Source organism: Artemia sp. Qi Xiang Cuo, chromosome 5, assembly GCF_049724085.1.
Source record: "Artemia sp. Qi Xiang Cuo chromosome 5, ASM4972408v1, whole genome shotgun sequence".
Lineage (NCBI taxonomy): Eukaryota > Metazoa > Arthropoda > Branchiopoda > Anostraca > Artemiidae > Artemia > Artemia sp. Qi Xiang Cuo.
Genome location: NC_142798.1, coordinates 40,431,059 through 40,445,469, shown reverse-complemented (window position 1 = coordinate 40,445,469; position 14,411 = coordinate 40,431,059). Strand labels below are relative to the sequence as shown.

The 14,411-nt window shown below is 38.4% G+C and overlaps 1 protein-coding gene across 1 annotated transcript in view; it reads left to right on the top strand.

Moving 5' to 3' along the window:
• Positions 1-14,411, top strand: part of Psi (P-element somatic inhibitor) — a 53,344-nt gene that overhangs the window by 31,995 nt on the left and 6,938 nt on the right. Inside the window, exon 3 of the mRNA XM_089089581.1 lies at positions 1,898-2,072. Coding sequence (XP_088945707.1) covers positions 2,003-2,072 — 70 coding nt within the window. The 5' untranslated portion in view covers positions 1,898-2,002. The remainder of the gene's footprint in view (positions 1-1,897; positions 2,073-14,411) is intronic.

The following is a 14,411-nucleotide window of genomic DNA, read 5'->3' as shown; positions in this document are numbered from 1 at the left end:
TCCAATGGATATTATCAATGAGCTGAAGGGCGCCTTTGGTGTCTGAGAGCAATGCTACTCTTTTGGAAGCCGGTGGATAAATATTGATGACCTTTGAAGCCTCTTTTATTGCCGATAGGTTTGCAGTGAGGATGGAAGTATTGTCAGGAAGTCTGGTTTTCATATTCAGTGAATAACTTGGGATAACAGATGCAGAGCCGTATTTGCTGCCTTTATCCGAGCCATCAGTGTAAATTTGGAGAGAATCTGGACACAAAGTGGTCATTTTCCCTTGATCATTTATTTTTATTGATTTAAATTTTTTGCTCACCTACTCAAAGATTTAATCCATATTAGTTTATCGCTCACAAAATGACGTCCTTTAAAATGGCCATTCATCTCATTGTTGCAATATTGGCTAAGGTGAGATACTTCACAAAGATGTGCAAAGTTCATCTAGAGCTGTTACTGGAAGCCTGTACTTTCTGGCTGAATATATCTCATATAAAGCCTATACTGTGTAAGGATTGGAGTTGTGTCCTAAACAATTCAAAATTTCTATTGTATAACTGTGTTCCCTTCTGCTATGGAGGGATATAATCAAAGGAGGCTCATACTTAAACAGTTTTTTTTTTTTTTTTATTAAATCACTAGTCAAGATTCAATTGGCTTTAATTTGTTGTAAACAAACCAGGTATAAATTGCCAGCAAACTATTAGAACTAAGCTGGGATGCATTTCAACAAATATAGATGATTGAGAGAGAAACACAACATTTTGGTAACATTTTCGTGAAAGATTCTTTAATTTCTGCAGGATTCAAGCATTTTTTGGTATTTTATTGTTAATAAATGTAATATAATACTCGTATTTAAAACTGAGGCATTCATCTACCATGGCGGTTTAATCCACTCTGCCACTCAATACCTTCAATCCAGGAGTAAAGGTTTGCTCTTCTATCAAGCAACGTTGGTTTTGTTTTTCTTCTTACTAATAATCAGTCTTTCATATAGACTCATTTTTTGATAATCAACCACCTTTGTTTTATTCAATTCTTCTGATAATCTGTTGTCTTTGCGGATTTTGTCAATTGAGTGTTTTCATCAAAAATTTGGAAGTATTATCCCACTATTTATTATCAGTTCATCTTATTGCTGACTCCTGTCTTAAACATCTTTAATGTTATTTATGCATACAAAGCACAATAGCAAACCCAATACAAATTCTGGTGGCATACTGCATGTCCTGACCATATCTTCTGATAGTAGTGTGACCAGTTATATTATTAGTTCCTTCCTTCAACATATGGGAGTTATCACAATAAGGGTTTTAAAACAGAATCCACTGTTCCCTGTTGGCTTTATTTAATTTTTTGTTGTTTATATTTGTATGAAGTACAATTTATCTATCTATCTCAAGTCTAGCTAATAAGATTTTCTGTTCAACATAACCAAAAACTCATGATATCCAGAATAACTGTAACCACCTTTTAAAACTGGATCAAGGCCATTATTGACATACATCAGCGGTAGGTGTTCTTTCTCAATTGGGCTTCTGCGAGGAAAGGGCTAAGATTTTTGTCATCTGTTTCCATAAAAATTACCTGTAGGATTTCAGTTGAAATTAGTAGGGATTAGCAGCTAAGACTTGTTTAGTTGGAGTTGGACAGCTGTGTTGAAACTATGTTTTTAAAATGTTTCTATAAATTTCCTGGTTTCGTTGTTCTTTATTTTCTCTCTTTTGCTTCGTGTTCACAGTTATTATCTCTCCTTCTCATTCCAGGAATTACTATTGCTACTTGCAAGCTATTCTAGGATGATTTGACTGCCAAGTTTGTAAGATATTTTATACTAAAATTTACACCTGCTAATATCTTTTAATAGGAGATATTGAGTTTTATTTAGTTTTTTTATTTCCAGCTGCAAAGTCTTACCATCAAAATCAACCGAATTCAGAACCCAGAGGCCAACGGAGGCCTAAAAAGACCGTTGGAGGAGAAATTAAATCCAGATCCAAAAAGAACCATGAGTGATGGCGGTCTTGGAGCCCTGCAAAACGGCAACATTATACCAAATATGGCTGCACCGTTGACAGGTCTGTAATGTAACTCGTAGCATCTAAACCTGTACATACATCTATTTAATTTTTTGATGTGCTTAATACGTATCAAAAACTTTAAACATATTGCTGAATAATATGAGTGGCAACTACATTTAACTGATTTTGCTGCGGTTTATTTAGTTACGACTTATTTAAATGTTGATGTTTGGTAAATAATTTGCAATTGGGAAAGAAAAAGTAGGGTTCAATGGGATTTACTAAAGTAGGATCATTATAAAATTGGACTAATATATTTAAAGATTCCACGATAGATTGTCTTGTCCGGCTTGATTAGCATTTCGCCTGACCTGCCTGCATTTTGTGATTGTTGAGAACAATTTGTATGTGAATCTCAATTCTTGAGTTTTGAAGGTTTTAATGATGACTTAAAAATTTGCTATGATTTTAATCCTCTTTCACGTGAAAATTATCTTTAACCTAAGTAGTTTTCAGAAGAACAGAGTTGTTCAAAGAATGTGTTCTAACTATGTTTATGATTTACTTTAAAAAGAACTTCAGTATTCTCAATGTCTTCAAGCCTTTTTTTGTGAATACTATAAATATTGCAAAAGCGCTCAACATTGGGGTTGAGTAAAGAATGTGGAAATCATTTTTAGAGCTTGGTTTGTGAACATATTCTGGGAGGGCGGTCAGCGTCATGGGAGGATGCTCTCCTTTCTTTTTTATGATTTTAGTGTCCGTTAACAATATTTCAAATCAATGTAGGTAATTTTTACTTGTAAATTGCAACAACAAAAAAGTGTCAGGGATATGTGGAATCTAGAATCAGAAAAGGGCTGCCAGTAAACCAAAATTTTAGTGTCATTGTATTTCTGATGCATTTTAATGAATAACAAGAGAATTAAGAGGCTTCCTTTTTCCTGAGCAAATATTTCCTTTTCTTTTCCTAAACTACTTGAATACTAAGGATTCCTTAGTTCAAATTTATTCCTCTGGTTTTTACAATTGGCTGCCCAACGGCAAATATTTTTTTTATTTTTATTATTATTACTTTGCTGATTTGTAAATATGTATGACTGCTTAAGAATGTTTTGCTCTGACTGAAATTTTGTTACAATTAAGCTAGGAGTAGACTCTCATAGGGTAGTCCAGTCAAAAACAAAACCACTCCTGGTAAATGAGGATCAGTATACCAATTTTTGTCTAATGATTGCCAATTGAAAAGTTTGTCTCTCCTGGTGTGTGTTAACAAAAATCACTTCACTCGCTTCAAAAATTATCGATATTCCTAACAGATTTATTACCCACCTGGTGTCAGCAGTTGGTGACCAAGATATCCGCAAAACATTAAAGTACTCGTTCTATGGCACTATAGGCTGTTTCTGAATGTTGAAGCAGTCTTTCTAGGTTAAAAACATAGCATACCTGAAAAGTCGTCAATGATAAGTAGATTTGGTGCCAACATAAAGGGCTCTTAAACTTGATGGTGGATTGTGTTCTTTATAAAATCACTATTTGTCGACGCTGTCGTAAAATTATACTATATTAATTGTCTAGTTTTAGGACAGTTTATAGGGTTTCTCCTTGAAAGGGTTTTTGAACTTTATTGACTCATAATAACCATAACCAATATGGGAATTCGTCTAATAATATTGGTTCAGAGGTTTCCTGTGTATTCAAGAAAAAGTCGAGTATCGTGATATGTCTGGAGAGTAGGAGCCCTCAAATTCCCTGAATATGTGCTGGGTGTAAATTTATAGTTGTTAGAATTTCTTATTGGGATAAAAGTGACCATGAAACTATTAAGTATAAAACAAAAATTATAAAGTTATTTATCAAATCATTGCAAGAAAATGAAATTGGAGTAGGTTAAGTTAAAGGTGTTCTTGTTTTTCTTTGTTATTTTACGTATGACCAATCTTATATTATGTTTAACTTGTTTGTAAGAGAAGTATAAAGACTGTCAACTTATATCATACCGAGCATGTGCAAGAATCGATATTTAAGGCTTATAAAAAAGATCATGATTTTGTTTAATGTTCATATGTGCCCTGTACTAGTTGTGTCTTTCACATTTGAAAGTAGTAACTGCTCCTTATAATGATTGATTTACCTTTAATGGCACTTTCTAACGACAAGGACAAATTATAAACTACGATATATATATTTTATTTTTTTCCTTTTTTAAGCCCAAGTAGTTATCCACCATGTTCTTGAAGCTGTTGTATACGAGGCTTAATTTTAGCCACTGCCGATATTTAGGAAATTAACTTTACAGTTGACTATTCTTGTACCTACATATAAAGTAAACAGAAGAAGATTCCCCACTAAATTCGTTAAAAGGATCCTTATGGAGAGCATTAAAAAAATATGTCCTCAATTTTACTTTTTTCAGGTTTTGAACCCCCCCCCCCCTTACTCAAGGGATGAAAAACTTTGAACCTACTTGCTGCAAGCATAACTGAGCCTGACAAATTTTTTATAAATCTAGGTTACAGCTAAAAACGAGTTAAATTGATACAATGAAAATAATATTTCCAAAGCACATATTTCTTTGTTAATAACTATAAAACATACAAATAGTACAATATGAATACTGCAGCGTTATTCATAACTCGATAATATCATGAAATGAACCGTCTTTATTGAGTTATTAATTTGAAAAACTTTCCACAAAATAAGTTTTCAAAAAAAAGTAAAACTCGGTTAAACCAAAAATTAAAAAAAAATGGAATCAAATAATCTACCAAGCATATAACTACCGCAAATCTGTATCAATAAATAAATGACCCCCCCCCCCAAAAAAAAAAAACAAAAAAAAACAACAACAACAGAAATTAAAGTAAATAACAGTCAAAATAAAAACAAGCAGAAATTAATATGAATAGGGTTAAACCCCATGCTTTCTAAAAGTCAGAATAAAATTTGTACTTTACTGAAAAAATTCAAATGATTTTACTGAGAAAAAATGTGCATTGTCAGTTTAATATACAAATGCTGATATTTATACCTTAAAATCTTAATTAATTTTTTATTTCATAAAGTTATAAAAGTGAAAACATATAAAAGATTTTTTTCAATAAAGTACAAATTATATTCTGGCTTTTAGAAAGCATGGGGTTTAGAACCCCTCTCATATTAATTTCTGCTCGTTTTGAGTTTGACTGTTATTTATTTTAATTTCTGTTTGTTTTGGGTTTCATTGATTTATAGATACTGATTTGCTGTAGTTGTATTCGTGGTAGATTATTTGATTCTATTGTTGCTCATTTTTGGTTTAATGGAGTTCTTTACTTTTTTTTAAAACTTATTTTGTGGAAAAAGTTTTTCTTAATTAAGTTTTGTTCGTTTTATATTGACTTAGTCTTTTTCAGGGAGAAAGAATGACCTTCTTCTAAAGTTAAACAACCACCCCTTCCATAAAAACCTTAAATACCCCCTGGGCATAACTTACAACCCTTGCCCCTAATCTCTGTGGTTTGTTTCAACCCCAAAAGCCTTGTTATATGATCTCCGATCACTTTGACTCTTAAAAAGAACACTAGAGCGTCTGATTAACAATCCAATGAGACCCCTTCGAAGTTTATGTGACCATGCTTTCTATAAAAGCCTTATATGTCCCCAGGGCATAACTTACAACCCTTGCCCTGAGGGCTGGGGGGATTTGTTATCCTCAAAAACATAAGTTCCAGACCTTTCGGATACGCTGAACAAATTAGCTATCTCAAAATCTTTATTGTAAATGTTAGGGGAAATGATGGGCATGGAGGGAGGCATTTGCCCCCTGATCACTTGCGACTAATAAAAAAGGCACTAGTCCTCAATTTCCAATGGAATGAGCCCTTTTTTAGCTTCTACGACAAAACTTTCTATAAAAAAAAAACTATGCCCCAAGGGCATAAGGTAGGATCCTCGTCCTGAGGGCTAAGGGCATAAGGTAGGATCCTCGTCCTGAGGGCTATGGGGGGAGGGTTGTCATTCTCAAAGTAATAATTTCCAGACCTTTCAACTACGTTGAACACAACGGCCATATCAAATTGTTGATTGCAAATGTTTGGGGAAATGATGGGCATTTGGGGGGGGGGATTTTCTCTCCGATTACTTTCGACTATAAAAACGGACAATAGCCCTCCCAATTTCCAATCCAATGAGCCATTTTCGAAGTTTTTACGACAACGCTTTCTATGAAAAATATTATATGCCCCCTGGGCATAACTTAAAACCTTAGCCCTAAGGGTTGGGGGGGGGGGGTTGTCATACTCAAATACTTAATTTCCGGACCATTCAACTACGTTCAACAAAATGGCTATATCATAATGTTGATCATAAGTGTTTGGGGAAATTGTAGGGGGGGGGGGCATTTGCCCTCTGGTCGCTTTTAACTATTAGTAAGGGCACTAGCCCTCTCAATTCCCAATTGAACGATTCTTTTTTGAAGTTTTTACGACAGCGCTTTCTGTAAAAACCTTATATGTCCCCAGGGCACAACTTACGACCTTAGCCCTAAGGGATGTGGGGGGGGTATCAAAATGAAAAACAAAATTTCCGGACCCTTCAACTACGTGCAATAAAATGGCTATATAAAAATGTTGATCAGAAGTGTGAGGGGAAATGATGGGCTGGGGGAGGGGGGGGGTATTCGCCCTCCAGTCGCTTTTGTCTATTAATAAGGGCACAATCCCTTTCAATTGCCAATCGAATGAGCCCTTTTTGAAGTTTCTACGACAACACTATAAAAAAAAAGCCTTCTATGCCCCCGGGGCATCTCAAAATTTGATTGGATGTGTTCGGGGAAATGGTGGGCGTGAGTCTTTCTACTATTAAAATGGCCATTAGCCCTTTCAATTTCCAATCGAATGAGCCCTTTTTTGAACTTTTTACAACAATCCTTTCTATAAAAAACTTCATATGTCCCCCGGGCATAACTTAAACCCTTTACCCTGCGGTCTCGGGGTGGGGGGGGGTTGGTAATCATCCACAAAGACCTAATTTCCAGAACTTTCAACTACGTTGAACAAAATGGCCAACAAAAATTTTGATTTGATGTGTTTGGGGAAATGGTGGAGGGTTAGCTGCCCTCCAATCACTTTCGACCGAATTAAAAACGGCACTAGCCCTTCCAATTTCCAATCACTTCTTTTTGAAGTTTCTACGACAACGCTTTCTATAAAAAAAAAAACCTTATATACCCCCAGGGCATAACTTACAACCCTTGCCCTGAGGGCTGGGGGGATTTGTTATCCTCAAAAACATAAGTTCCTGACCTTTCGGATACGCTGAACAAATTAGCTATCTCAAAATCTTTATTGTAAATGTTTGGGGAAATGATGGGCATGGAGGGAGGCATTTGCCCCCTGATCACTTGCGACTAATAAAAAAGGTACTAGTCCTCAATTTCCAATGGAATGAGCCCTTTTTTAGCTTCTACGACAAAACTTTCTATAAAAAAAAAACTATGCCCCAAGGGCATAACGTAGGACCCTCGTCCTGAGGGCTATGGGGGGAGGGTTGTCATTCTCAAAGTAATAATTTCCAAACCTTTCAACTACGTTGAACACAACGGCCATATCAAATTGTTGATTGCAAATGTTTGGGGAAATGATGGGCACTGGGGGGGGGATTCTCTCTCCGATTACTTTCGACTATAAAAACGGACAATAGCCCTCCCAATTTCCAATCCAATGAGCCATTTTCGAAGTTTTTACGACAACGCTTTCTATGAAAAATATTATATGCCCCCTGGGCATAACTTAAAACCTTAGCCCTAAGGGTTGGGGGGGGGGGGGTTGTCATACTCAAATACTTAATTTCCGGACCATTCAACTACGTTCAACAAAATGACTATATCATAATGTTGATCGGAAGTGTGGGGAAATTGTGGGGGGGGGGCATTTGCCCTCTGGTCGCTTTTAACTATTAGTAAGGGCACTAGCCCTCTCAATTCCCAATTGAACGAGCCTTTTTTGAAGTTTTTACGACAGCGCTTTCTGTAAAAACCTTATATGTCCCCATGGCACAACTTACGACCTTAGTCCTAAGGGATGTGGGGGGGGGTGTCAAAATGAAAAACAAAATTTCCGGACCCTTCAACTACGTGCAATAAAATGGCTATATAAAAATGTTGATCAGAAGTGTGAGGGGAAATGATGGGCTTGGGGAGGGGGGGGGGGGTATTCGCCCTCCAGTCGCGTTTGACTATTAATAAGGGCACTAGCCCTTTCAATTGCCAATCGAATGAGCCCTTTTTGAAGTTTCTACGACAACACTTTCTATAAAAAAAAAAAGCCTTCTATGCCCCCGGGGCATCTCAAAATTTGATTGGATGTGTTCGGGGAAATGGTGGGCGTGAGTCTTTCTACTATTAAAATGGCCATTAGCCCTTTCAATTTCCAATCGAATGAGCCCTTTTTTGAACTTTTTACAACAATCCTTTCTATAAAAAAAACTTCATATGTCCCCAGGGCATAACTTAAAACCTTTACCCTGAGGTCTCTGGGTGGGGGGGGGGGTTGGTAATCATCCACAAAGACCTAATTTCCAGAACTTTCAACTACGTTGAACAAAATGGCCAACAAAAATTTTGATTTGATGTGTTCGGGGAAATGGTGGAGGGTTAGCTGCCCTCCAATCACTCGACAATTAAAAAGGGCACTAGTCCTTCCAATTTCCAATCACTTCTTTTTGAAGTTTCTACGACAACGCTTTCTATAATAAAAAAACAACCTTATATACCCCCAGGGCATAACTTACAACCCTTGCCCTGAGGGCTGGGGGGATTTGTTATCCTCAAACACATAAGTTCCTGACCTTTCGGATACGCTGAACAAATTAGCTATCTCAAAATCTTTATTGTTAATATTTGGGGAAATGATGGGCATGGGGGGAGGCATTTGCCCCCTGATCACTTGCGACTAATAAAAAAGGTACTAGTCCTCAATTTCCAATCGAATGAGCCCTTTTTTGAACTTTTTACTACAATCCTTTCTATAAAAAAAACTTCATATGTCCCCAGGGCATAACTTAAAACCTTTACCCTGAGGTCTCTGGGTGGGGGGGGGGTTGGTAATCATCCACAAAGACCTAATTTCCAGAACTTTCAACTACGTTGAACAAAATGGCCAACAAAAAATTTGATTTGATGTGTTTGGGGAAATGGTGGAGGGTTAGCTGCCCTCCAATCACTTTCGACAATTAAAAAGGGCACTAGCCCTTCCAATTTCCAATCACTTCTTTTTGAAGTTTCTACGACAACGCTTTCTATAAAAAAAAAAACCTTATATACCCCCAGGGCATAACTTACAACCCTTGCCCTGAGGGCTGGGGGGATTTGTTATCCTCAAAAACATAAGTTCCAGACCTTTCGGATACGCTGAACAAATTAGCTATCTCAAAATCTTTATTGTAAATGTTAGGGGAAATGATGGGCATGGAGGGAGGCATTTGCCCCCTGATCACTTGCGACTAATAAAAAAGGTACTAGTCCTCAATTTCCAATGGAATGAGCCCTTTTTTAGCTTCTACGACAAAACTTTCTATAAAAAAAAAACTATGCCCCAAGGGCATAACGTAGGACCCTCGTCCTGAGGGCTATGGGGGGAGGGTTGTCATTCTCAAAGTAATAATTTCCAAACCTTTCAACTACGTTGAACACAACGGCCATATCAAATTGTTGATTGCAAATGTTTGGGGAAATGATGGGCATTGGGGGGGGGGATTCTCTCTCCGATTACTTTCGACTATAAAAACGGACAATAGCCCTCCCAATTTCCAATCCAATGAGCCATTTTCGAAGTTTTTACGACAACGCTTTCTATGAAAAAATATTATATGCCCCCTGGGCATAACTTAAAACCTTAGCCCTAAGGGTTGGGGGGGGGTTGTCATACTCAAATACTTAATTTCCGTACCATTCAATTACGTTCAACAAAATGACTATATCATAATGTTGATCGGAAGTGTGGGGAAATTGTGGGGGGGGGCATTTGCCCTCTGGTCGCTTTTAACTATTAGTAAGGGCACTAGCCCTCTCAATTCCCAATTGAACGAGCCTTTTTTGAAGTTTTTACGACAGCGCTTTCTGTAAAAACCTTATATGTCCCCAGGGCACAACTTACGACCTTAGTCCTAAGGGATGTGGGGGGGGGGTGTCAAAATGAAAAACAAAATTTCCGGACCCTTCAACTACGTGCAATAAAATGGCTATATAAAAATGTTGATCAGAAGTGTGAGGGCAAATGATGGGCTGGGGAGGGGGGGGGTATTCGCCCTCCAGTCGCTTTTGACTATTAATAAGGGCACTAGCCCTTTCAATTGCCAATCGAATGAGCCCTTTTTGAAGTTTCTACGACAACACTTTCTATAAAAAAAAAGCCTTCTATGCCCCCGGGGCATCTCAAAATTTGATTGGATGTGTTCGGGGAAATGGTGGGCGTGAGTCTTTCTACTATTAAAATGGCCATTAGCCCTTTCAATTTCCAATCGAATGAGCCCTTTTTTGAACTTTTTACAACAATCCTTTCTATAAAAAAAACTTCATATGTCCCCAGGGCATAACTTAAAACCTTTACCCTGAGGTCTCTGGGTGGGGGGGGGGGTTGGTAATCATCCACAAAGACCTAATTTCCAGAACTTTCAACTACGTTGAACAAAATGGCCAACAAAAATTTTGATTTGATGTGTTTGGGGAAATGGTGGAGGGTTAGCTGCCCTCCAATCACTTTCGACAATTAAAAAGGGCACTAGCCCTTCCAATTTCCAATCACTTCTTTTTGAAGTTTCTACGACAACGCTTTCTATAATAAAAAAAAAACCTTATATACCCCCAGGGCATAACTTACAACCCTTGCCCTGAGGGCTGGGGGGATTTGTTATCCTCAAAAACATAAGTTCCTGACCTTTCGGATACGTTGAACAAATTAGCTATCTCAAAATCTTTATTGTAAATACTTGGGGAAATGATGGGCATGGGGGGAGGCATTTGCCCCCTGATCACTTTCGACTAATAAAAAAGGCACTAGTCCTCAATTTCCAATGGAATGAGCCCTTTTTGAAGCTTCTACAACAAAACTTTCAATAAAAAAAAACTATGCCCCAAGGGCATAAGGTAGGACCCTTGTCCTGAGGGCTATGGGGGGAGGATTGTCATTCTCAAAGTCATAATTTCCAGACCTTTTAACTACGTTGAACACAATGGCCATATACAATTGTTGATTGCAAATGTTTGGGGAAATGATGGGCATTGGGGGGGGGGATTCTCTCTCCGATTACTTTCCACTATAAAAACGGACAATAGCCCTCCCAATTTCCAATCCAATGAGCCATTTTCGAAGTTTTTACGACAACGCTTTCTATGAAAAATATTATACGCCCCCTGGGCATAACTTAAAACCTTAGCCCTAAGGGTTGGGGGGGGGGGGGTTGTCATACTCAAAAACTTAATTTCCGGACCATTCAACTTACGTTCAACAAAATGGCTATATCATAATATTGATCGGAAGTGTTAGGGGAAATTGTGGGGGGGGGGGCATTTGCCCTCTGATCGCTTTTGACTATTAGTAAGGGCACTAACCCTCTCAATTCCCAATTGAACGAGCCTTTTTTGAAGTTTTTACGACAGCGCTTTCTGTAAAAACCTTATATGTCCCCAGGGCACAACTTACTACCTTAGCCTTAAGGGATGTGGGGGGGGGTGTCATACTGAAAAAAAAAATTTCCGGACCCTTCAACTACGTGCAATAAAATGGCTATATAAAAATGTTGATCAGAAGTGTGAGGGGAAATGATGGGCTTGGGGAGGGGGTGGGGTATTCGCCCTCCAGTCGCTTTTGACTATTAATAAGGGCACTAGCCCTTTCAATTGCCAATCGAATGAGCCCTTTTTGAAGTTTCTACGACAACACTTTCTATATAAAAAAAACCTTCTATGCCCCCGGGGCATCTCAAAATTTGATTGGATGTGTTCGGGGAAATGGTGGGCGTGAGTCTTTCTACTATTAAAAAGGCCATTAGCCCTTTCAATTTCCAGTCGAATGAGCCCTTTTTTGAACTTTTTACAACAATCCTTTCTATAAAAAAAAACTTCATATGTCCCCAGGGCATAACTTAAAACCTTTACCCTGAGGTCTCTGGGTGGTGGGGGGTTGGTAATCATCCACAAAGACCTAATTTCCAGAACTTTCAACTACGTTGAACAAAATGGCCAACACAAATTTCTATTTGATGTGTTTGGGGAAATGGTGGAGGGTTAGCTGCCCTCCAATCACTTTCGACAATTAAAAAGGGCACTAGCCCTTTCAATTTCCAATCACTTCTTTTTTAAGTTTCTACGACAACGCTTTCTATAAAAAAAAACAACCTTATATACCCCCAGGGAATAATTTACAACCCCTGCCCTGAGGGTTCTGAGGGGGTTATCATCCTCTAAGAACTAAATTCCAAAACATTCAACTACGTTGAACAAAATGGCTATTTCAAAATTCTGATTGGATGTGTTTGGGGAAATGGTGGGCGTGAGAGGGGGATTAGTTGCCCTCCAATCACTTTCGACCATTAAAAAGGGCACTACCCCTTTGAATTTTCAATTGAATGAGCCCTTTTTGAAGTTTCTACGACAAAGCTTTCAATAAAAGACCTTATATGCCCCCAGGGCATAACTTACAACTTTTGCGCTGAGGGCTGGGGGGTTTTGTTATTATATGCCCCAAGGGCATAACGTAGGACTCTTGTCCTGAGGGCTATGAGGGGAGGGTTGTCATTCTCAAGGTCATAATTTCCAGACCTTCAACTACGTTGAACAAAATGGCCAAATCGAAATGTTGATTGGAAATGTTTGGGGAAATGATAGGCATGGGGGGTCCGATTACTTTCGACTATTAAAAAGGACAAATGCCCTCCCAATTTCCAATCCGATAAGCTCTTTTTGAAGTTTTTACGACAACGCTTAATATAAAAAATATTGTACGTCCCCAGGGCATAACTTACAACCTTAGCCCTGAGGGTTGTGGGGGGGGGGCTTCATACTCAAAAATGAAATTTCCGGACCATTCAACTTCGTTCAACAAAATGGCTATATCAAAATGTGTATCGGAAGTGTTTGGGGAAATGATGGGCGTGGGGGGGGGGGCATTTGCCCTCCGATCTCTTATGACTTATAATAAAGGCACTGGTCCTCTCAATTCCCAATTGAATCAGCACTTTTCAAGTTTCAACGACATCGCTTTCTATAAAAACTTTATGTGTCTCCAGGGTATAACTTACAACCTTAGCCCTGTGTGCTGTAAGGGGGGGGGGACTGTTATACTCAAACATAATTTTCGGACCCTTCAAATACGTTCAACAAAATGGCTATATCAAAATTTTGATCAGAAATGTTAGGGGAAATTATGGGTTTAGGGGGGGGGGGATGGGAGGCAGAAGTTTCTACGACAACGAGTTCTATAAAAAAAACAACTTATATCCCCCCAGGGCATAACTCACAACCTTTGTCCTGGGGGCTGTGGAGTTTGTCATCCCCAGACATAATTTCTGGACCTTTCAACTACGTTGAACAAAATGGCTATCTCAAAATTTTAATGGAATGTGTTCGGGAAAATTGTGGGCGTGAGAGGGGGGTTAGTTGTCCTCCAATCACTTTCAACTATTAAAAAGGGCACTAGCCCCTTCAATTTCCAATCGAATGAGCACTTTTTGAAGTTTCTAGGACAACAGTTTCTAAAAAAAATAAAAAATCATTATATGTCCCCAGGGCATGACTTACCACCCTTGCCCTGAGGGTTATGGGGGAGGGGGTGTCATCCTCAAAAACCTAATTTCCAGAACTTTAAACTACGTTGAAGAAAATAATTTTCTCAAGATTTTGATTGGATGTGTTTGGGGAAAATGGTGGGTGTGATAGGGGGGGTAGTTGCTCTCCAATCACTTTCAAATGTTAAAAAGGGCACTAGCCCGTTTAATTTCCAATTGATTGAGCCCTTTTTGATGTTTCTACGACCACGCTTTCTATAAAAAAAAACCTTATATGACCCAAGGGCATAACTTACAACCCTTTGCCTGAGGGCTGTGGAGGGGTCGTCATCCTCAAAGCCCTAATTTCCAGAACTTTCACCTACGTTAAACAAAATGGCTATCTCAAAATTTTGATTGGATGTGTCTGGGAAAACGGTTGGCGTGAGAGCTGCCCTCCAATCCCTTTCGACGATTTAAAAGGGCACTAGCCCTTTCAATTTCCAATCAAATCAGCCCTTTAGTAAGTTTCTACGACAACGCTTTCTATTAAAAAAAATCTCATATGCCCCCAGGCCATGACTTACAACCCTTGCCCTGAGGCCTCTCAAGGGGTAATCATCCTCAAAGACCTAATTTCCAAAACTTTCA